The 24,473-nt window shown below is 37.6% G+C and overlaps 2 protein-coding genes across 2 annotated transcripts in view; one reads left to right on the top strand and one right to left on the bottom strand.

The window, feature by feature from the left end:
• CEP162 (centrosomal protein 162) overlaps window positions 1-24,473 on the top strand; it is a 49,835-nt gene that overhangs the window by 20,289 nt on the left and 5,073 nt on the right. Inside the window, exons 12-25 of the mRNA XM_063297563.1 lie at window positions 562-643; window positions 2,295-2,577; window positions 3,304-3,559; window positions 3,755-3,891; window positions 5,494-5,721; window positions 6,256-6,393; window positions 8,395-8,507; window positions 9,266-9,371; window positions 10,165-10,291; window positions 11,290-11,453; window positions 14,124-14,228; window positions 16,847-17,077; window positions 19,095-19,759; window positions 20,767-20,908. Of these exons, the coding sequence (XP_063153633.1) occupies window positions 562-643; window positions 2,295-2,577; window positions 3,304-3,559; window positions 3,755-3,891; window positions 5,494-5,721; window positions 6,256-6,393; window positions 8,395-8,507; window positions 9,266-9,371; window positions 10,165-10,291; window positions 11,290-11,453; window positions 14,124-14,228; window positions 16,847-17,077; window positions 19,095-19,759; window positions 20,767-20,908 (2,777 nt within the window). The remainder of the gene's footprint in view (window positions 1-561; window positions 644-2,294; window positions 2,578-3,303; window positions 3,560-3,754; window positions 3,892-5,493; window positions 5,722-6,255; window positions 6,394-8,394; window positions 8,508-9,265; window positions 9,372-10,164; window positions 10,292-11,289; window positions 11,454-14,123; window positions 14,229-16,846; window positions 17,078-19,094; window positions 19,760-20,766; window positions 20,909-24,473) is intronic.
• LOC134488576 (peptidyl-prolyl cis-trans isomerase A-like) lies at window positions 11,466-12,194 on the bottom strand. Its single transcript, XM_063291050.1, has one exon. The coding sequence runs from the start codon at window positions 12,192-12,194 to the stop codon at window positions 11,634-11,636; it is 561 nt and encodes a 186-aa protein (XP_063147120.1). The 3' UTR covers window positions 11,466-11,633.

The following is a 24,473-nucleotide window of genomic DNA, read 5'->3' on the forward strand; positions in this document are numbered from 1 at the left end:
CTCACAACTGTGAGGAAGATTGGGCACAGAAATAAAAATTGCCCTATATCACCCAATATTCTCTGCAGCTGAAATTTGGTCTTGCTGTTTTCTCTTAATATTCTGGCTTTCCAATGCAAAATAGTAAAGAATAGGAAGGCAACTGTAGGAAATAAATGCATTAAAGATTGAAGTAAACTGTGGGTATAGTAAAAATAAAGCTTCAGTAGCTTCATTGTTGTAATTGGGAGGTCACAAATTATCTCAAGAAAAGCTGAAATTCATGCTTATTGTTTGTTTTGTTTATTATCCCTACTGTAGTGTTGATAGCCAACCTCCTCCATAAATGTACAATAAAATGTAAAACCATAGCTGTTCAAAACAATTTAAAATCAACAATTAATGCACTGCATTAATCACTGCATCGTGTTATGAGATGAACAAAATAAACCAGTCCCAATATAAGTAGATATTATTTATGCCAGTCTTTCAGAGATTTCTGACCAAAAAAAAAGGTGTTTTATTTGAAAATATTTTTGCTACTGAAATAAATAATAAGTGTGTTCTTTTCTTTCTATCTAGAATTGGCCACCATAGAAGAACTGATGAAACCTATCCGACTGGATTCATCTTTTGTCAGGGGATTTGAACTGGAGCCTGCTAGGTATTCATTCTGGAAAATGCATGACATAGCCAATGGAATATTTCATGTTTTTTTTCTTCTTTAACCCTTTTTAAAGTGAGGATGTTACTAGGATATCAGAGTCTATATTTGTTCCTTGGGTATATTATTCATAAGATTTAATCCTGAAAATATATCTTTGCTGCTAACACCTGTTTAATAAATAATTGGACAGGAGAATTTAAGCTGGAAGCTTGCAGACTTAAAATGGAATCTGTTTGCTCAGTCTGACAGCTGGCTGAACGTAGTAAACAGAAGACATAAGGAGTGCACTGGGAAGAATCCCTCGATCAAGGTCCCCATACTCAGAAGGCAAACCTTGACTGAGCTTCACAGGGGTGCTTATGGACCCAACAATAACCTATCTAAAATACGTTCCCTTAATAGTGCATGTCCATAAATCATGAACTGATAAAGGCGCATCTGAGTTGTTCCCCTACCCTCTATTACACATTATCATGATGGGCTAATGTTTGTGACCAGTTTAAAAAGAGTACTGAGTATAATTAACCATGGACATAAACAAGAAAAGTTATTTCTCTTCTCGATGAATTGAACATGTTGACCCAAAAAAGACACTGGAAGATTTAATTTCTGACCAAGGTAATTAGATAACTGCCACTAAGTTGCCAGAAAGAGGAATCATAGAAACATAGGTGTATTCTAAAAGTGCAAGTTAGTAGAAAAGATCAAAAAATAAAAAGACTTACATAATAAAATATAAAAATTACCTTTAGCTGGATAGAATATAGCTTTGAGTGCATATTTGGTGAAATCCAAACAGATCTAGAAGCCCAAGCTTAACTTACAAATGTTCATCACAAAAGTAGATAAGATCTTTGAAGTCCAGGAGCTCCCATCTCTAAGATGGGGTATTTTTTATAGCGTGAATGAGCAACTCATCATAATGCTTTTGCTATTTCACTCAGCTTTTGATCTGGTTGATACAGTTCTTATTACTGCTGTGTTTCTATTTGATGAATTTTAATGGGTTTAAAGGCTATAATATAATTTTGGTTTATTGTTTCTTGATAGAAAGGTGGTCTATAAATGGGAAAAATATGATAAATATTGGACTCAGTCTTAGTTCTGATAAAGTAACAAATACTAATGCCTTCTTTGGAACTCCCTGCCCACTCCCTCCCCCAGCTTTCTATAAGGTAGTCAACCAGCTTAGTTTAATAATTTGTCACATTCATTGGAGGAGATGGAGAATTTTTTTTTTCTTAATGTTATTTGATTTTTCTATTCTGTTGTATGCTTCACAGAGTCTGGACTGGGGCTATATACAAAACTGTAAAATAAATAAGTGGTGTTCATTTTTACTCTACTGGGCATAGGTTTTTTTTTACAGTCAAGGAGTTTTTGAGCATATGGGAATCAACATTTCTGGCCTACTAGGCCAGATATGAGATACTTCTATTTAACTGCTGCCATGTGATCTGTTGATAGTGCCATTATTGCTTAGTCCTATCCTGCAGGATCAGGTAATTGTTTTACTGCACTTCATGAACAATTATATAATAGTGGTGTGCAATCCAGTATCAAATGTACATAGGGTTGTTTTGATAAGCTCCTATTAATAAAAACAACAGATTACTCATATATGGCTTTCTTTCCCCCCACCTCATAGACCTGTGAAAGTCACACAAGACCACACAGATGAATTAATGAAACCATCTAAAGAACATCAGAATGACAGTCCTATGGAATCCCAAAATATTGGCTGTCTTTTAAACCATCATGGTGAACAAGAAAAGTTTTCTGTTGTAGAAGCTGCAAATGAAGGTAGTGAAGATAGTCCTCAGTGGAAAGTTAGTAAGGAGAAATTAGCTGATAAAACTAAACATGATGTCATGAAATTAACCACTCTGTCAAATTGTTCAACACCACATCAAGAAAGGAAGCCTGGACAGGTGAGCAGCTTTTACATGTGATACTTAAGGCACAAGGAAGTAGGAAAGGCAAGAGTTTTACTCTTCTGTAACTAAACCCAATCCAAAATAAACCATTAAACAAAAGTGGACTTTACGAAAAAAGAACCAATCATCAGCAGAAGGACAAATCTGCTTAATGACCCAAAGATTAAAGAACAAGTCATCAGAGAGGACCCAAAATGAGTCTGCTGGGTAACAGAGTTTAGAATTTGGGTACATCCACTAAGAACGTCACTGGTTGAAACTCTGATCCTATTCCTCTAACCTACGCTCCCTACTTCCTACTTATCCTCCACTTTCTTCACTTTTCTTGAAGAAATTAGCTGATTTCTAGGACTCTGAAATGTGGCTTTGAAGACAAGCATGTTGACCACTGTGATTAGGCTACCTCTGGTTAGGCAGCTGAGTATCTACTTGTTCACATGATTTTATATATGATGTTTGGGTTCTTCATACGGGCAATGGTGACGTCACCGGCAAATCCTTTCAATACAGGAGCACCTTGGTAGGTGCTTCTGACGCAAAAAAAAAATCACGCAAATAGTATAATTTTGGATGGAGTTGCTTGGTAGAATTAAAAGTTTATCTTCCTCGTCTATAGAAATATAATTCAGTGGTTTCATAACCTTATTTTAAACATTATGCCTTTATTTTACATTCCGAAACCAAACTAGTCAATAAAATGCATGTATGTGTTGTCCATAGATGCATCAACCCAACGCTTTGAATGAAGAGAATCCAAATTTAGTAGCAAGTAAACAAGTAATGAATAAGAATAGTAAAAACACAATGGTTATACATAGAAAGAAACATTTGAGTGGATCGCATAGCTCTGTTAGAAGCTCTGGATATGGGAAATCCAATTCTTCATTAAAGCACTCTCCCACAGTTAATGAGAAGACATTAAAGGAAAGCATCAAAAAACCACTTCTGAAAGTCAAATCTCCTCCAAGACAGAAAGGTATTTACTTAAAATATAAAATGTTTAAAATAATATAATATAAATGTATAAAGAAGCTATTAAGAGTCATGATAACAGATATTTTTGGCATATAATATTTATTCCAAGAAATATAAGGTATCTATATAAAAGTTGTATAGTCCTTGATGCAATTTTTAAAAAAAAAATACATAATTCACTGTTTTCCTTTCAAAGGCACTTCAGTGACTAAAATAATTCAGACAAAACCCCATGCACGTTCTCCAAAAATAATTGATTCTGTTATCCCTGGACAACCATCTCCAAGTGGATTTCCAGAGGAAGCTAAAGAAAATGATATCCAAGGTCACAAGGTAAGTTACAAAAACTCTATTCTTAGATGGGTACTTTTTTAAAAGGAGAATGCTCAAGAAATTAGAAATGCAGAATATTAGGAAGGTCCTCTGTTCCAAGTATTCTTAATGTCACCCACATACAAGTAGTCCTCATTTAGGAACTGCCTCATTTATCAACTGTTCACAGTTACGACAGTGATGAAAAAGTAACTTTATGACCAGTCCTCACGTTTATGACCTTCTCATGTCTGTAAAGCAAAGGAAAGCTGAAGTAAGATTGTAAGCACAGTTGTGGTTTCACTTAGTGACTGCTTCGCTTAATGACTGAGTTGCTAGTCCCAATTGTGGTCATTAAATGAGGACTACCTGTATTCTCTTCTCAGATGTGAGAAAGGAGAATGAACACTCAGTTTGGCATTCCCTCATCTGATATGATCTAGTAAATGCAGATACACACTGAGCCCAAACCATCTAGCACAATAAGTACATGTATGGGTTTGGTTTGGTTTGGTTTGGTTTGGTTTGGTTTGGTTTGGTTTGGTTTGGTTTGGTTTGGTTTGGTTTGGTTTGGTTTGGTTTGGTTTGGTTTGGTTTGGTTTGGTTTGGTTTGGTTTGGTTTGGTTTGGTTTGGTTTGGTTTGGTTTGGTTTGGTTTGGTTTGGTTTGGTTTGGTTTGGTTTGGTTTGGTTTGGTTTGGTTTGGTTTGGTTTGGTTTGGTTTGGTTTGGTTTGGTTTGGTTTGGTTTGGTTTGGTTTGGTTTATATAACTCTTGTGCTACCATTGACAATTACATATCATTGGATTCATATTCTGTGAACTGGGTTCCATTCACAGAACTCATAAATTCAAGGAAAGGGGAAGAGGTAATTTTCACTTTCCCTACTCTGCAGTCCCTCACATTACTCAGTACCTTATCTAGGACACTGAGGATCTTCAGAAACAGGATGTGAGGTAATACAGGAGGCAGAAGGAGGAGGGAGAGGAAACTGGCAACCTCCCCACCTTCCTCTGCTCTGCCTCTTTTGTGGAAGTCTCAATTTGTACATGGTCCATCCTGCGAACAGGACAGATTGGAATTCTATCATAGGAGGCTTGTCTGAAGAAGAGATATGTTGAATCCAATCCATAGTAATATTGTGTATCTCATTTATATCCTACTCTTTGTAAGATAGCTTTGGGAAATGTTAAATTAGATTCCCAGCAGCCTCAGCCATTATGATTATCGATGAGGAATTCCGGGAATTGTGCAATATCTGGAGGGATACAGGTTCCCCATCCTTGCTTCAGGAAGCCTAGACTAGCTCTACTGTTTTCCCATCTTTGTGCTTATTCATTATAATTATAATAGGTTTGGATGTGCTCAAATGCTTCCTCAAGCGTAGCACTTACTACATATGTATTTATGTAAGCAATTAGTTTGCTTCTGTGCTGCTAATGTTGCATTTTCCTAATGAACAGCAGTGTTTTAATTCCTCTCTACAATATTGGAATACTTTGCATACTAGGCTTTGAAAATATTAAAAATCTCATTTTACGAGAAAAAAATGAAAAGAAAACTAGCAGTTGAATTTGATTCTGTGATTAATGTTCCATATTGTATATATTTCCTGGCTGTCATCAGGTAGCCCCAAATGCTTCTTCATTTCGCAGCGAAAGAGAGCTTTATTTACTAAAAAGAGTTCAAGAAGCAGAAGAAAAATTGACTGTAGCCAATATTTTGATTGAACGTCTGAAAGCCACATCTGTGCAAAAAGAGAAGGAAATGGAGGCAAAAATTCTGGAAAGGAAAGTGCAGCAAGATAAAAAGCTTTCTCAGTTAAGCCAAGAAAATTATGTACTTCAAACACAGGTACCATTCCATATTCTTTTGTGTTTAATAAATAGCATCTCTTTTGATATATTCCACTAAAACAACATTTATCTTACATTTGATAAAAATGTCCACAAAGCTACCTGCCCTACCCTTTTTTTTGAGGGTGCAACTCAGCTGGTTGTCAAGCAAGATTATGTTTCTACTCTTACCCAGTTTTTATGTATTAGAATGCGTATTATTAAACCGGAACTACTGTGGACTTCCTAATAATTACAGGAATTTGAGGTGGTTTTATAAAATCAGATGAACTCATATCCAATATCATAAGCTACTTGGAGGAAAAGCAGAATATAGATATAATTATTCTGTTCTGTTCTGATCATACATTTTATTTTAGCAAAAATAATTATTCAAGTTAATAACATTTCAATGACTGAATGCTATTTACTTGAATAGTCATATCTATATTGTGCTTCTCAATTAATCGTATCTGTATTCTACTTACAAGTAAAATTCTTTTCCCTAGCAATTTTGTAAGATGCACTTAACACTTAGGCATTTTCTTCATAGCTAAATAATAGAAAAGACATGAAAAAAGGAACAAAGTGGTCAAATATTCAGGAAAAAAATCCTAATGATGGAGAAATGTTGAAAGAAATCCAAAAAGAAGTCCAGAATCAAGAGACTCTTCTCCAAGGATACCACCAGGTAAACATCATTCAATATTGTGACTCTGGACTTCCTATCCTGCCTTTCAGATGTGTTAAGACTGCAGTTGCCACTGCAGCTCATCAGTCAACACAACAAATAGTTGTCTTGGCAGAACAAGAAGCTAGAGAAATCTGAAGCAAATAAATTATTTTTGGAAAATTCACTTTGAAGCCTAACATGTGTTTGTTTGTTATTTGTTAGATTTATAATCAGATTTTTCTCCAGGCAAATGAGAGCTTGTGAAGTAGTTTTGGGCTGAGAAAGTATCACCAATCCAAAGTCACCTGGTGCTTTTCTATAGCTAAAGGTTGATTTGAACTCAGTGTCCTCAGTCCTAGTTCAATATATTAATACCCCACTGGCTTTCTGATGTCCTATTTGTGAGAGAATAGGGATACCTTTTCACGTAGGAGTCTTGTTCATATTTCAAATCGATAACTGATGGTAAATTAATTTGGTTCTTTAGAATAAATAAGTTTGCATACAGCAATCTACATTAAGTTTGTGTGAGTACTTAGTATGGCAAGTCAAATCTAAATATTTTAATTTTCAAAAGTGAAAATTCTTAGTATGTTCCTTCATGTCATAGTCTCATAGGTGAAGACAACATTTGCATAATTTGTATCAGAAAATAAATGAGTATATCCTGCTGCCAATTTTTGACTGTGACAGGTTCTGATCATTCCCACTCTGTTGATAATCCTCTCGTTGAGCAGAGATTAAGCATCCAACCCAAAAGTTCCTCACTTATGGCCAGAGAAACCTCCCTCAGCCTTCCTCATCACAGCAGTTACCAAGCTTTCCTTGTCAGAATTATTAGTTCATCCATTTCTCTTAGACGCCATTTTATTTTATTTAATATCTAGAGATAAAAAAACAGTGCTTACGACCTTGCACAACTTACCCACTTCTCACTCAAGCTTTTATGTGCATATGAAATGTATTTGATCTGTATATGAGGAAGGGGTATGTAGCACTAGCTTTGAAGATAGCAGTCATGGCAGGTCCGCTCCCTACAATAGGCAATTGTTTTTGGCTTTGAGGGTTCAGTTAATTTTTTTCTTCTTTTAATTCTCTCTATTTTACTTCTGTAGTAACGTAAGCTGGTTAAAGAATAAAAATAAATTGTAATTTAGCAAGAGCTCATGCGGTATCCTTTTTCCCTCTTCCATCCCATTTTAAAATGATTCGGTTTATATGAAATGCTTTTATTTTATTGAAGTACTGCTTTAAATATTATTTAATTTTATACTTTGTGTTTTCATACACTGCTTTCAGAATGTTAAACAAAAGAATGCATTACTACAATGGAGAGCTTTTATGCGCAGCGGAGACATTTCCAACATATATAAGTGCATCTAGGAGATTTTTAAAAAATTATTTCCCCACCATAAGATTCTGTTTCTCCAGATGCTCAACTAGCACATGTTCTTGCATTGAAACACCATTTGAAATGAGGCTTAAGGAATAGTTTTGTCCCCTCTGCCCCATGTATCATCTTACTTAACATAATTAACATACTGTATACCCATTTTAAAAGTAAAAATGATACACACAACAAATTTTCAATGGAATGTACCACCTTAACCTACCTGTTTTAATTATATGGTTCATAGGTTCTATGCTGCTTTCCAAGCAAAATTATTCATTTATTAGGTTCTCATTCAAATCCTGAAACATTTCACTTTTGTCCCATAAAGTAACAGGAAATTGTCAGATTTGAATTATTTTAAAAGACAAATTCTGCCATGTGGTACACATTTACTCAGAAATACGATTTACTCATAGGAAATTGTAGACCAGGCTGCAGCCTAATATGTTTATTGTGGTATAAACTTTCTGAGCCAAGGAGAATGTTGTATGAGATCTATCAAGAATAAAGTCTCTCCAATTTTATATAACAAACTATTATCTGTCTGAATTGAAAAGTATAGATAACAATGCACATCTTTTCACATGAACCCATAGTAATTAAATAATTATTACTTTTTAATTAAGGAGAATGAACGATTATATAAGCAAGTTAAGGAGCTTCAGCTAAATAACAAGAAAAATGAGGAAATTATGTTTAAAGAGAATCACCGTTTGATGACCCAATTAGCATCTTTACAGTGAGTTTATTTAACTGTATGGTAAAACCTATGATAAGTTTGCATACATTATTATTTATGCAATAAAGTGAATAGAGTAATGTACCCATTTATCTGGACATGTAATTCCTATTGAACATAGTAGGGCTTATTTCCAAAGAAGCATGCTTATAATTGTGCTCTGTGTTTAATTGATTTTTAGCTAGCAAGTCAGTTGTAGCCATTCCCACCAAAATCAGTGGGTTTAATCTGAAGACTGTCTTAATATTAGTTGATAGATAGATAAGAGTTGCCTTTTAAATACTGCCTCACTTCTAAAACTGTATTAAGTGGGTGAGATTATGTTGATAGATGGTTTTTTTAACTTAGTCCATGCAGAGGTTTCCTTTTGAAAAGTTTCTGCAGAAAAGGCATTTCAGATAGATAGCTGGAGTCAAGACAGATTTCTTATTAAGTTTCTGAATAAGCCACATAATAATAAAGTTCTGAATCTCATCTTCTTGCTATTCAAATTGAATAGCTTCCATAAGGAAGCTACTCAAGAAATCCCAGTTTAGAAGTTCAGAAGCCCCATTCTGCTCTGAAGGAGTACCATGTAAGTCAAGCATTCTGAGATATTCTTGTCATTTACAATAAACTGGCACCAGAAAGGAGACAGCAATGGAGTGTATATATACACATGGAAGTTAGATTCAGTTGCAGGAAGTATCCAAAATAAAGACACTTTCTATCTTAAATATAAAACTGTACAAAAGTGGTAATCTTTTAATTTAAAATAGGGAGAAGCTGGAGAAAAATAATATTTTGTCATGTGGAGTGCAGAACGATAAACCATCTGAGAATCAGAATTTCACAGACTTGATTTCAGAACTTCGAGCAGCCAAGGTAGGGCTTTTGCAATTTCTTTGCTTAAATATTTTAAAATATTGCCAGCAAGATCCTACCCTCAATATGTAGATATGTAAGTATTTTTGTAATACCTCTATTCTAATTCTCCTTCTAAATAAGCAACAGATTGAACTGGTAAAATATATTACTCTGATTAACAGATCAACACAGGAAATTTCCTGTTCAATACTTTCCTGTTCCTTTGTGACTGGGTTACCATCCTTTTCCATTCAAAGTGTGCATCATCTTTCCAACAAGCCTGCAAATTACAGGAGCCTTCTTTACAAAAATAGAACTTTGCTTAGTGACTGGGCACCAGTTTTTTCTTGCTGACGCTCCTAATAATTGGGCGATTTTCTGACAGATTTCATAATTCCGGTTTGTACTGTTTCATTTGCTTTCTTGCTCCTTCACAGAGCTCATATGAGGAGATACATTTTATTTTCCATGTAACTCTTATGAAATAGAGCCATAATGACTTGCTCAATCATGAGCTGAAGTTGCAAATTAATTTGTTGTTTGGTTTCCTACCACAGAACTAAACCACACAATCTACACTATGTTGTCTTTGTTGGGAGTGGCAGCTGTAAATGGTCAAGTGACAATTCTACCTGGGCACTTGGACAGACTGGTTTCTCAGTATGGAGAATATTTCCTTGCACAGTGTCCCTGGCATAGACCTCTGAATAGATCCGCCACTATCCCAGCCACATGGAATGCTCAGTGCAGTGGTTCATAATGTGTTTTGTATGTCTTTTTTTTTCTCTGTCTCTGTACTGGGGGAATGAAGGCTACAGAAACCAATTTGCTTGAAGAGAGAAAGCATCTAAAGCAAGATAAGCAAGCCCTTGAAGTTGATTTGGCACAAATGAAGAAGGAGCGAGATCTGGCAAGAGCCCAAATTGCTTCTGCCTCAGGTGACATCCTGTTCTATGGAGACTATGTCTCGATGAATAAGATTGCTCTTTGCATATGTTCTTACAAATGGAAAATATTGCACCTGTTTAATATTCAGTGTGTTTGTGCAAGTGATACCTTTGAGAAACAGTGCAGTCCCAGCCTAAGCGTCTTCCATGCATACATGCATGGAGATATGTAGAACAGCCACACGGAGTCTTCAAGAGGATGCAGCAACTTTAGCATTTTGTTGAGAGGCATTTTGCTAGCCAGAATGTCACAAGCATAGCACCCCTTGGAGTAGTTTGTGCAGCCCAGCCCTATTTGTATGCTGCTTTGAGCATCTGAAAGAAAAGCAGGGTAGAAATCTTACAAAAAAAATACAAGTACAAATAAAAACATTGGTTGCAAGCCACAGGTTCTTTATATTTCAGAAGAGATTAGATAATCCTGCATGAATGCAATATATTATATTATTAATATATTTTATTACTACATTGTGAAGGATTGGAATGAAGGACAGTAATTGCCCAGAAAAACTTTCTTGTCATTTGCTCTCTTTATGTTTTTATACATGAGTCTTTTCTATGTATTTTCTATCGATGTGTACAACATTTAAAGGAGATACTGTGCAAGATATTGGAGTGTGAACAAAACGTTAAAGCAGCCACTGCTTTTGTAAGGCTTATATGGCTGCATCAGAAACAGCTTGGCAAAACATGCAGCTGCTTTCAGAATTGGTTAAGAATGTGTTCATTTGAGTTCCCGTGCATTGCAAAGCACCTCCTTTGCTTTCTTTTCATCATGAAAAAGAAACTCAATGAATATCACTATTTCATTTGGAGGAAGGCAAGTTGCATCTAGTACATGGCCTTCACTGATCCATGTTTTGTGGAAAGTTTTCATATTCAAAATTAGCTGATGCTTTGAAACAACAGTAAAGAAGAAAAGTAACAGTGGTGTTTATAAAAAGATTATGCATGAGTCAGATATACCTGGTCACAAATTTACCTCCTAGCTGAGAAATCGTATGAAATTAAGATTATGGAAGAGTCCTACAAAGGTGAAATTAATCGCTTACAAAGAAGACTCCAGTGGTATGCAGAAAATCAGGAACTCTTGGATAAAGATGCAGCTCGCCTTAGAGGAGCAAAAGAAGAAATCGATAAGCTGAAAGTAGAGGTGATTATAGTATTTTTTTTTTGTTTAACTTGTTTTATTTCATTTTGCAAACAAATTTGTCTTCAGTCCAGCTGGACTTGTGAGGGAGCAGAATTTGAAACCCAGTAGAAACCCAGCAGTAAGTCAGGAGCATAAAGATTTAGAGGGGACTAATGGTGAATTTGTTAAGACAACAGAACGTTATTTCAGATCTCCACACTCAGTGACGGTGATCTTCTTGCTCGGCTTGCCATTCTTTGACCCAAAACTCTCTATTTTCCTCACAATGTCCATTCCCTCTCTGACTTGGCCAAAGACCACATGTTTCCCATCCAGCCACTCAGTTTTCTCAGTGCAGATGAAGAACTGAGACCCGTTTGTATTGGGACCAGCATTTGCCATAGATAAAATGCCAGGGCCTGTGTGCTTGAGTATGAAGTTCTCATTGGCAAACTTCTCACCATAAATAGATTTACCACCTGTTTCATTGTGGCGGGTAAAGTCGCCACCCTGACACATGAATCCAGGAATTACTCTGTGAAAACATGATCCCTTGTAACCGAAACCTTTCTCCCCAGTGCTCAACAAACAGAAGCTTTCTGCTGTCTTTGGAACTGTGTCTGCAAACAGCTCAAAGATGATTATAGTATCAAACCTCACTAGAACTAAACAAATGCAAAGCAGAAGCTTTTTGTTGCAAGAGACAGGCGCCAGATCTCCTAATTGCCCACTAGACAGAGTAACGCACAGCCTAAAGTTCATGTGTTTAGGGGAAAACACATATTGTCTGCTTTCTTGGTGTGCAGAAGTAATGGTCAGATCTTGCTTCTCTGTAATGAGAATGTCTTACACCAGAGTAGTCTGGCCACTTGCTGCTAAAACAAGCAAGGAAGGGAGATGGGCCCTAGATATGCAAATCAGGCCTTAGGGCTGTAATAAACTTGACTGATTGATTGATTGCAAATCAGGGAGTTTCAGTGGAACTGTGCTGGTCTGTTGGCATATGAACAGTGGTGGCTAGCTTTGCTGGACTTTCTCTATTAACCAGAACTAGGCGATGGAGTCAGCCAGGATTTCTGCCTTGACATCCCTAGGTCTTAGGTTCAAGAGCCACTGTAGGTTTGCACCCTGACATAAAACTCTTCTGCTTGTGTTCTAGAGTTTTAGATTTCTCTTTTGAGAAGTAGCCCAAAAAATGGTTAGTTGGAGGCCTGGAGTGTAAGCTTACTCCAGCTAGAATGCTGAGTCTCTTTTACTTTATAGCAGGCCAGGAATATGGCCACTGCACAATCAGTGTCCATGCCCTAAATATGTTGAAATTGTTATAGTTCAAGAATGTCAGGTTACAACATTCATGCACACAGAAAATGAAATCAAAGTAAATTATTTTTTCATTTGCCATGTTTGTGTTGATTTCTCTGTCATGTTTAACTCACTAGTTAGTCCAATAAAAGGCAAGGTAGAATTTCAGGTTCACTATTGATATCAACTTCTCTGTTTCTATTTGCTTGCTTGCTTGCTTCCAAAATTTATATGCTGCCAGTTCCTCCAATACTAGGTGGTTTGCAGTATACAAAATTAAACATTCTTAAAATCATAAAATCCACCTGTAAAATAAATAAATAAATAATAAAACAAAAGCTAATTTTATTGCTAACAGGCTTACTTTGCAGTAGTGCATTGAAGGAACTAGCAAGGATGTCTCTCTTTATTTTTATTAGCATTAGAACCAATGGTGATCCAAATACGTCAAGAAAATAGAATTCTAGGAGTCAAATTAGCTGCGCAAGAACATAAGTTGAAATTATTTGCTGGTGATATTGTACTAACAATCCAACCTAGAGTCTCCTTAAAAACTTTGATGGAACACGTAGAGAAATATGGTTGGTATCAGGCTATCAAATCAATAAAAAAAAAACTCAGGTGTAGTAACATATGGCTGCGAGAGCTGGACCATAAGGAAGGCTGAGCGAAGGAAGATCGATGCGTTTGAACTGTGGTGTTGGAGGAAAATTCTGAGAGTGCCTTGGACTGCAAGAAGATCCAACCAGTCCATCCTCCAGGAAATAAAGCCAGACTGCTCACTTGAGGGAATGATATTAAAGGCAAAACTGAACTACTTTGGCCACATAATGAGAAGACAGGACACCCTGGAGAAGATGCTGATGCTAGGGAGAGTGGAGGGCAAAATGAAGAGGGGCCGACCAAGGGCAAGATGGATGGATGATATTCTAGAGGTGACGGACTCGTCCCTGGGGGAGCTGGGGGTGTTGACGACCGACAGGAAGCTCTGGCGTGGGCTGGTCCATGAAGTCACGAAGAGTCGGAAGCGACTAAACGAATAAACAACAACATGCTTTAAAATTATTGCTAAAAAGGTCAAATATCTAGGATTTTTTAAAAACAAAGATCTATTCAAGAAAAATTATTCACCAGTCTGAATGCTATCATAGAGAGGATTGCTTTCATTGTCTCCTGATGCTTCATCAGAGTAGGGCGCACCTAACCTCAGGGGGAAGCAAGCTGTTCCAGAGGGACAAGCTACTACTGAGAAAGTCAATTCTAGGTCTCAGTCTCCCTGTTTTCATTTAGAAGTCTTCCATCGGGGGGAAAAATGAAAATGTTTTGTGCTACAGTAATAAATGGATTGTTTAGACCACTCTTCAGTGTACTTTTACTTGTACTGTACAGGTTGAAAAACTTAGAAGTGAAGCTGGGAATCAATCTGCCCAACAAAGGACACGGCTAAAAAATAGGGCAGCAGATGCTAAACGAATTCAAGATCTTGAGCGGCAGGTATGTAATGTAGTCCTTTTTCCTGTATTATATTAGTATGTACATTTATTAATATTCAGAACAGGCTTACTTCACAGTAGTGCATTGAGGGAAGAAGACAAGGATGTCTCTCTTTATTTTTATTAGCATTAGAACCAATGGTGATCCAAATACGTCAAGAAAAATAGAACAGTTTTGTGTGGGAAAGTTGCCTCTTCCCACAATCTATCAATGTGCTGACTGGCTTGTGGTTTAACTGGACTTCCGATGGGAAAAATGATAGCTTGAGCGGCTCCTTCCAAAGCGGAGCCAACGGCACAGCTCTTCTGGGCTCGGGCAGGATCCTTAGAGCCTGAGGAATTCTCCAGAATTAAGGAGAATCCTGGAAATTAACCCACTTGTCCTCCAGACAGCTGTTCCTCGCAGGTAGCTCGCAAAACAGGAGATTTTGCAATAGGCTGGTGAGTAGAGCAGCTGGGAGGCGGGGCTGCTACCAGGCTCAAGGCTGTGCCAAAGCCGGATAGAAACGGACACTAAAACCAATCTCCCCATTTCTAAGACACTTTTTTTTGTTTATTACTTCTTAATTAAAAATAGGCTTTCTTCAGATACAGAGATAGCTACACTCTTGGTGATTTTCATTATTTTTGGGACTTGTTTTTTAAACTGTTTGACTTGGATTGTGTGATTTTCATATTTAGCAAAGAGACGGAAGTTTAGATTATGAGCTTTTTTTTTAAGAAGCAAATTTTATTTGGAATTTATTATGGAATATAAAAATTTTACCTTTTGGCGAATCTATGTTGGTGGTGTCAGAGCTTAGGCTTTTGGATTGCAGTTTTGTGTGGGAAAGTTGCCTCTTCCCACAATCTATCAATGTGCTGACTGGCTTGGATTTATCAACACAAGTAATTGGAGAAGTTTTCCTTCATCCTATTTTTTCTATTGTTATTTCCAGTGAGGATTTCTTGCCTGCATTTTATATTTTTGGACACTAGAGGGTGCTATAGACTATGGCTACAAGGAGAGTGCAGTGGCGTGGATTGGGTGACAGTGAGTTCTTTAAATCCATCTTTCAGGAATTTACAGCCAAACTAACTCAATCTTTAGAAGCCAAATTTGAAACCCTTGAAAAAAAACTGGATGATAAATTGGAAAAGATTGTTGGGGATGCTAAACAAGTGAATGACAGAGTGGACTTTTTAGAAAAAGGCTCTATCCCTCTTGACCTTCCGGAAGTCCCTGAAGACCTGGCTGTACCGGGGTGGGGAGGGGGTTGGTGATTCCTGGTGATGGCTGGCACCTTAGGGTGCGCCCCTCATCTTTGCGATCTTTTGTAGCCATCTGGATTTTTATTTTTTATTGTATTGTATTATATTTTATGCTTTATTATGATTACTGTTTTTAATGCTTAATTGATTAACTTACTATAAACCGCTCAGAGTCCCTCCTTGAGGGGAGATGGGCAGTAGTGCAAATTTGAGAAATAAATAAATAAGATGGAGACCAGAGATGTGCATTTTGAAAGAGAACTGGATAAGCTTGCAATGCTTGAGCTCAGAGAAAAGGGGTTCTGTTTAAGATTGCGGTCAGTCCCAGAAAGGGTGGATGAGGATATAAGGAAGACGATACCTCAAGCATTGGCAAAATTATTGACTTGGGAGGAAGAGAAAATGGAAGAGGAATTGGATAAAGTTTTTCATATAAATTCACATTATGCCACATTGAGAAACACAACAAGCAATGTTCTGGTTCAATTTGTAACGAAAAGAACAGGGGGTCAAGTTTTACAATGTCATTTTGACTCGAGATTAAAAATTGATAATGTTGATATAATTGTTTTAAAAGAAATCCCTATCAGGATTTTAAGAAAAAGGAAAAAAAATATTCTTTTTTAACAGATGTTTTGAAACAGAAAAAGGTTCCATTTCATTGGGATAGGTTGGAGGGTGTGATTTTTACTTATCAACAGCAGAGATTTAGATTAAATTCCATCCCAAAAGCTAAGGACTATATTGCCAAATATGGAGCAGATCTGGATCAATACTCAATAGATGTTGAAGACAAAACTTCACATTCTTTTAATTGATACTTTCCTAGGCTCCTGAAGTTTGTTTTTTACCTCCAGGTTTTGGGAAAGTGTGTGTGTGTGTGTGTCCATCTGCCCCAAGTTTAGGTGGAAATGTTAGAGGTTGATTCTGATACTTTTTGCATGCAAAGGATTTCTCTGCCACTGAGTTCTGGTTTTTTCTCTTGTCTCATTTGGTAAATCATTTTCACAGCTGAGTCTTGAGATAAAGCATTGTGACAGCTTTCAATTATTAATTATTTTTGAATTGTTAATTATAAATTACAATTTGAATTGTCAATTATAAATCCCACTAGTTATGCTCAAGCCCTTACACACTTTCAATACACTCTTTGGATTCTACCTTTGCCTTTTTTTATAATGTTTGCATATTTGTACTGTTCAACTATGAAACAAGCGTCCTTAGGTATGTTTAAGATTTCATTGTAAATACTATCCAACACTTTCTCTGTCACTAAAAAGTAAAATTAAAATGCTTTTCCTCTAAACCTTTTGAATCTTGATATCCTAAGTGGTTTTTCACTTTAATTTACTATATCTTTTTTGAAAGGTTAAGGAAATGGAAGGGATTCTGAAGAGAAGACACCCTAATTCTTTGCCAGCTTTGATATACGCTGCTGCTACAGCAGCTTCTGAGGGAGATGGTGATGCTTCATCAAAAATTAATACAGTGGATTTTCTTGAAAGAAGAGTTAAAAAATTAGAAACTGAACTTGAGGGTAAAGACGATGAAGCTAAAAAAAGTCTCCGTGCTATGGAACAGCAGTTTCAAAAAATAAAGGTGACATACTTTACTAAACTTTTAAATACTCATTTTAAAATCTACTAAACAGCTGACAAGGATGAAGCTGTCAAGATGGCCATTGGAGTGCAAGTGAAAGACCTCTTGGTATACAGTAGATCAGGTCAATGTAGGTTGCAATCTACTCTGCACTAGTAGAAGTGGTAAAGAATACATTACTTGCCCCAATTTCATCTGTACAGAACAGACTATTGCTTTTCTGTACTATTCAGTAGTTCTTTTACAAAGACTGGTGAAGATGAGCCAGGGCTTCAGTAGAAGCTTTCTTTGATCCAAGAGACCTTGGCAATTATAGACCAGTCTCAAACATTCTATTTTGAGAAAGGTGATTGAGAACTCTGGGCACTAATTACCTGGACCCATTTGAATTGGTCTTTCAGGCAAGATACGGTTCTAAAACTGTTTGATCACTTTGATGACCATGATCTATGCTGGAAACTGGCTTGGAGGGCTGTGGCCCTCGTGGTTTTCCTATCTATGTCAACAGCTTTTGTTACTCTGATGGCATCCTGAAGGGCCTTACAAACATGGCTCTTCTCCCAGGCTTTGGATTAGGTTGGATGGAGCCCCTTGCTGGATGCATGATAGGTTGTTGCTGATGGGATGCATCATGTTGTTTATCGTTATATGTTTTATTCTTTTAATTGCTCTTTGTGGTTTTGTTTTTTATGCTATGAGCCGCCCAGAGTCAATTGGAGTTGGACAGAATTTAAGTCAAATAAGCAAATAAATAAATGGTAGTATCCTTCTGAATTGTCTGGCAGGATTGGGCCTTTTCTTCCAATGATTCCAATCCTCCTTGTCAGGCCATGTCCAGAGAATAATGCTGGGAAACTGCTGGTTGACACCTAGGTTATTGCTTTCCAGAATCCCTACAAAATTCTTCTTGTCCATCATGCTGTTCAAAATTATCAAAGTTTCCTTAAGCTCTGTGGTGCCTTTTCACAAGGTCCTACATTTGTGTTTCATTTTACATATATGTAATGCTCAACCATGCATGTAAATGAGCCTACCTTGTCACTGTAGCATCACAAGTTGACTTTAATTTTCATAGAAATGAAGCCATAATTGTGCAAGTGTATGTACATGGGTTATTTATGCTGCTCAGCAAGCTGCATTTTTAAAATATTTTCACTATTCAGCTATTGGTATCAGAGTCTTTTTTTTAACCTTCCTTTTTGAAATAAGAGTTGTCAAAGTGAATGAGAAAAATAATGTGGTCCACCAAATACATACTTCACTGAATTTCTGTTCATACCATTGGCACTCCTTAAGGGAGCATGGTCTGATGGCATTGCATCTAGGAAAGCTGATAGAACATTATCCTGACAGATAATACTCTTCTCAGCTTGGTATGCAAAGTTCCATAGTTGGATATTTCAGTCTGGATCCACCCTGGGTGATTGCTTAGGGTACAATCATGTGTTCCCTGGGAGACCATTATGGAGCCATTAACTATTGTGCCCTTGCAGTCCTTTGAGATCCAGTTCAGAGAGTGACAGGAACCATGGCCATTTTTCTGGCAAGGGATGAAAAGGGAATGATTCAAGAGCGTGTTTGGAATAATTGAGGCCCTGCTGTTCTCCAAGTCCCCAGAAAAATATATACCAGGAGGTATATGAACAACTGCAGTCATTCCCTTCTACTGGAGGCAATAGAGGGGGAGGAAATCAAGTGCCCCCATCCCTGATTCCTGCCTTGCCAAGTGTACTGTGCAGACTTAGGAATGATGTGGTTATTCTACCATTGCTGGCAGGAGTACTCAAAACTCTTCAGTCCATTTTCAGATGAAAAGGGAAAATGGAAAGATGAAAAGAAATCTGTGTAGTAAAATTAGAATTCCTTAATTTATTGGTATACTTAAGGTTATTAAACATTGTTTATTTTTACACATTTCTACCACCTTATATTGCTTTTATATATAATGTTAAAATACCGTAAGATGTTTAGGATGCAAATAAAATCAAATATAGGTGAAGCTTTACTGTCTTTACAGCTTCAATATGAGAAAAGAATTGGGGAGCTTGAACAACTGTTGGCATATAAACTGCTGAATGAGCCTCAGAAGCTTCAAGACAAGTCATCCAGCCTTGATCAGGAACTGTGCAGGGTCAATGAAGCCCACCAAGAGACTGTTCAGAATCTTCAGGCTGAAATTAATTCCCTCCGAAGCCACATAGCTCAGCTAGAATGTCAGAAGAATCCACGAGATGATGATGCAGATCTGCAGTCCCTAGAATATCAGGTAGAGCAGGCTCACGCCAAAGCTCGGTTGGTCCGGCTCAATCAGGAAATTATTGCCAAAAACCGGGAGATACAAGACCTCACCAAAACTGTTGAACGGCTTCAAAAAGAGAGGAGGATTATGCTCTCCAATACAAATTCAGCAAGAAGAGTAGATAAAAAAGGAACACCTTCAGGAATGCTAGAAAAAGATTGTGTGAGTCCTGAGAAAAAGGACCCCAGGAATCAAGGGTTTTTTCCTGATAATCTCAAAGATAAAATATACCAGCCCAGCACTTTTGCTGATGATCACATTTCAGAAGTCCAACAAGAAAACACCCACTTGAAAGAAGAATTAGGAAAGTTGAGACTAGAACTAAGGCAGGAAACGATAACATCTCAGGCAGCTCTGGCAAATTCTGAAGATCTTCTGAGAAGGTAATCTTTTGATTGTCTACAGTTTTTAACATGCTGTCATCAAGGGTTGCTCCTTCCTGTAGAGTAGTAATGATTGCTGATCTGAAGCTGCCTACCTCCTCATGTGTGCATTCCTGAAAGCTGACAGTCTCTGTTCATTAGAAGCAGCTCCCCTCACACAGCTGGCAGGGCCAGACTAGATCAAGCTTTTCCTTGCATTTTAAGTAAAGCTTCCATTGGCATCAGCTGAATTTTTCCCATTCATTTTCATGTAATGAGATGAGTTACAAATATAGTCTAAACTACAGTACTGTAGTATGGTTTACATTCTAGCCTTAAATAAATATATGGAGTTTAACACATACAACTTGCAGCCAATTGGACCACCAGGACAAACTTACACAGATTTTTTTTTTAAATAAAAGGTGTTTGAAAAAAAATTAGACAAGCACTTTGTTGTCAGCCAGTGTTACATAGAACCCTTTTAAAGGGGTCTATTTACAGTAATTGGAATAGAAATCATATATTGTTTTTCATACTATACATAATTTTGCCTGAGATGTTTGTTTAGTAGACAAACTATTTCAAATATTTTGCCAATGTGTTTTGCAAAATAATGCTTATTTATTTGAATTGCAGTTCACAGAAATGGCATAGTACATTTCTTTCTTGGCCCTGACTTGGTCCTTTCTCCACTGATGTTGATGTTGATGATGATGCTTGTGCTTGTTTTATTATTTTAAAATAAGTATGTCTCCAGGGCTAAAGATTTAAATATTGTCATCTTTAGTTTGGTCCTAAAATTGACATCTTTTTCTCCTTCCCATTCCTTATACCTCAATTGTAAGAGTGGTATAAAAAAAGAACAACGGGGAGAAACACTGTGGTTGAGTTTACAGCTGCAGGACCATTTGAAAAATATAGTCGATACGAGCCAGATACAACATTCATATTATTTGGGAAGAGTTGGGTATATGCAGGTTACTACCACTGCAGCAAGGAGTGTTTCTTTTTCACTGTGCTTATAGGGCAAAGGAAGAATCACGAGAGCATATTGCTGCTCTTAAAGTATCACACCAGAAGGAGCTGGAGAAGGTTCTTTGTCAGCAAGCAATGGAATATTCTACTTCCAGAGCAGCAGAACTGAACAGCAAGATTTCAGCTCAGGAGGTAAAGCTGGAGAGAGAGAGAGAGAGAGAGAGAGAGAGATACACCCCTGCACATAGACCCAGAAACAAAAACAGGCATACACAGGCATCAACATTATCGTAAATGCCATGGTATATTGTATCTGGCAGATATACTTGCCATTACAGCAAGTACTTTTTTCCATCCCATGAGCTGGCATGGAAACCACTGTGTTACTTACTACTCTGAATCCAATTTTTGGCTCTTTGAAGGGAGAGCTAGGAGAAAGGTTCAAACTAGTATGCTGATAAAAGAAGAAGTAGAAGTATGTCATCATGCATTCGTACTAAGATCCTGCCAGCCCACCTCCTCTTATCCAGAACACTGTTCACAGTGTGACTTCTATTCTCCTATAGGATGATGGCCATAAATACTGAGAGGGCTTTTAACTTAGTGATAGGGCACACACTTTCCAAGTGTCCTTCCCCAGTTTCCCAGTATCTCTAGTTTGTAAAACTCAGAGAAGAGGACTGGGGAAATGCCTGCTTGAGCTCATGGAGCTGCTGTGAGTATAACTCATTCAGGATTGATCTGGCTTCCCTTCAGGACACGCTTCTGACACCACCTGTACTGCCCAGGTGGCTCTGATTTTCCTGATACTCCAATTCTTTTATTCTCTATAAAGCCATCTTTGCAACTTGCAAAGCCAGCAGTCTCCCCACACTCTTATCAAAGCCAACTAATTTGAACTGCCCAAAGGCCTTTTCTGTGGGCTCCATCCACTTGAAATAGCCTCCTTCCCCCAAATAAATCAGCTTGCTGTGCATAAGAGCTTCCTCATTCATTGTCCTATACACAAAAATACACCTTTACATTATAAATAGTAACGTAAAAGGAGCAGTTTGGGGATACATGATGATAAATTGTAAGTAACTGTTCTCCATTCTCACTCCAGGTAGTCCTCAAGCTATGGCCATTCATTCAGCAACCAGTCAAAGTTATGGCAGCACTGAAAGAATGGTACTTATGCCCGGTCTCCAAAGTTACAGCCATTGCAGCACCCCTGTGGTCATGTGATCAAAATTTGGGCGCTTGGCAGCCCATCCACACTTACGACCACAGGGGCGCTTCATCTCCCCCCACCTGGCTATCTCCCCCACCTCTCTGCCCTTTTGGCCGCCCTGCACAGCAGCGCTCCGCAGCAGCAGTGGCGCTGGGGACGAAGTAGAGGCCCAGGGTCTTCAGCAGTCTCAGCCACCCCAGCACCACAGCACAAAGCCCCAGCCGCTCCCACTGCCTTGCACTCCGCTCACCCTGCCGGCTCTGCCGTCCTGGCCGTGAGAGTTGTTCAACTGCTTTTGCCTCCTGGACCTCGACTGGCTACAGCTTTAAAGACTTAGGACCAAGGAACAACAGGATGTCATGAGCAGGTATCAATATGAATGTTTTTTAAAAAATGCATGAAGGGCATAACTGCTTCCAGCCTACATTATATCAGTAACATTCTCGGGCTGCTGTGGAGTTTGAATAATAAGGAACTCGGCAGAAAAATCTAGCACAGAAAATTGAAAGTAATTGAAATATGCAACTGAGGCTTCTGGTGATTTCTGGCTGGCGAAGTCTTTGAGGATAAACAAGAGACCGAGAGATTGCCCAACTGCACCCTGGATGTCTGTTCCTTGTGAGGAGGCCACGGGATGGAATTTGGTTTTGGTTTGGGAATTTGGATTGTGGTTTTCTCATGAGTAGAGCTGCCAGGTCTCCAAGGAGGAAGCATGTGCTCGCACGCGCAAGCGCAGCCTTTTGTTAAGGAAACCAAGTTCAACCAAACCCTGGCTTTCTCAGTCGCTTGTGGATGCAGTCAATTTGCAATTGAAGAGAGGTTTCTAAAAACGGGGGGACAAAGAAACAGCCCCTGGGTGAGTTAGACTTCGTTCCAAATTACAGAAAATAAAACAAAGAGGAAATACGACTTTTAAAATACTTTAAAACAACAGCCAAGAGCTTAATCAGGATTTTGACCAAGAAAGCTATAAACAGATAAAGGGGATGATATAAATCTGAAATATAAATATTTTGGCAAAAGTGCTTTTGGCGTTACTCGGAATCAATTAAATAAACAGACTAGACTTTCCTGGGAATGTTGATTGTTTGACAACAAACGGAAAAAAACATTTGTGAAAGTTACAAAATAGGGAGATAAGTGTAATATGAGATGGATTGTGTCATCTAAACTATGGACAGATTGGACTAAAGCCCTAAGGGTATAGAGGAAGTGAAAGAGAAGCCTGCTTTTTACCTTCATTTTTGTAATTAATTTGCTTTCACTTTTGAATTATAAATAAAAAATGGCAACCACCAGAAAAGCTGCAAAACAAGGTGAGGGAAGGAGGGGTTCATTAGAGCAACCAACAGAAAAAGGAATTACCCCAGAAATATTACAAAAAATGTTTGAAGAAATGGGAAAGCGGGTCTCTGAATCGGTCAAATCTCTCAAAAGTGAGCTGGTTGCTTTTGAAGGGAGAATGGAAGAAAGGTTCGTAAAGAGGAAAGAGGAGATGAAAGAAGTTACAAAACAAATTGAAGGAACTGTAGGGCATTTTATGGGAGATGTTAAATTAATGACAAAGTGGAAATTTTAGAAAGTAAAACAAATAATAAACAGAGACATGAAAAAGGACTTAACAATTTGGCGTTATTGAAATTGAGAGAAAAAGAATTCTTCCTGAGATTTAGAGCAGTTCCAGAGGATCCTGGAGAAGACACTAGAGAAAAGATTGTTCAATCTCTAACAAATTTTTTGGAATGGGGTGAAGATGCATGGAGGCAGAAATTGACAAAGTCTATAGAATCAACATGCGATTTGCAAAACTAAGAAATATACCAAGGGATATTCTTGTGTACTTTGTCAGAAAGAAGACCAGAGATCAAGTTTTGCAGCAGCATTTCACTACTGGACTGAAGAGTAATAACGCAGGTGTGATTGTACTTAAAGAAATTCCAATTAGAATACTGCACAAACAAAACGTACTTCTTTTTGACTGACAAGCTTGTCGTTTTATCATGGCTGGAGGACTTGTAAAAAAGCCAGAAATTTCTGGGTTCAAATACTTATAATGATACAAAGAATTTTAAAAATCAACATTCAACTGAAACCAGAAGTTTACTTGCTGGGATTAATGGACAGTCAATTAGAAAATAACCGTGGAATATTATTTTTATATATGATTACTGCTGCGAGACTATTATGTGTACAAAAATGGAAAGACTCTGAAATACCCAGAATGGAGGAATGGTTGGAGATGGTGACAGAACTAGCAGAGAAGACAAAATTAACTTATTTGATTAGAGAAAGATCAATAGCTACATTTATCAGTGACTGAAAACCGTTTATGGATTTTTTGCAGAAAATGAGAAAAATGAACTTGTGATTTATGGGTTTAAGGATTAGAAAGGGTACTTTATGGAAAAAAGGAAATTATGATGTAACATTAGAGGGAGAGGGTAAAATCACTGTGTGTGAATTGGGCAGCCTTATAAATTTGTTTAAACACACACACAACAGCTGTCAAAAAGATCAGAAGCTGCTTCTTTATAATCTTTTCTT

This window comes from Candoia aspera, chromosome 1 (assembly GCF_035149785.1).
Source record: "Candoia aspera isolate rCanAsp1 chromosome 1, rCanAsp1.hap2, whole genome shotgun sequence".
In the NCBI taxonomy this organism is placed as follows: Eukaryota; Metazoa; Chordata; class Lepidosauria; order Squamata; family Boidae; genus Candoia; species Candoia aspera.

Excerpts from the sequence above, each read along its gene's own strand:
- LOC134488576 (XM_063291050.1), bottom strand. The coding sequence starts at position 12,194 with ATGAACTTTAGGCTGTGCGTTACTCTGTCTAGTGGGCAATTAGGAGAT.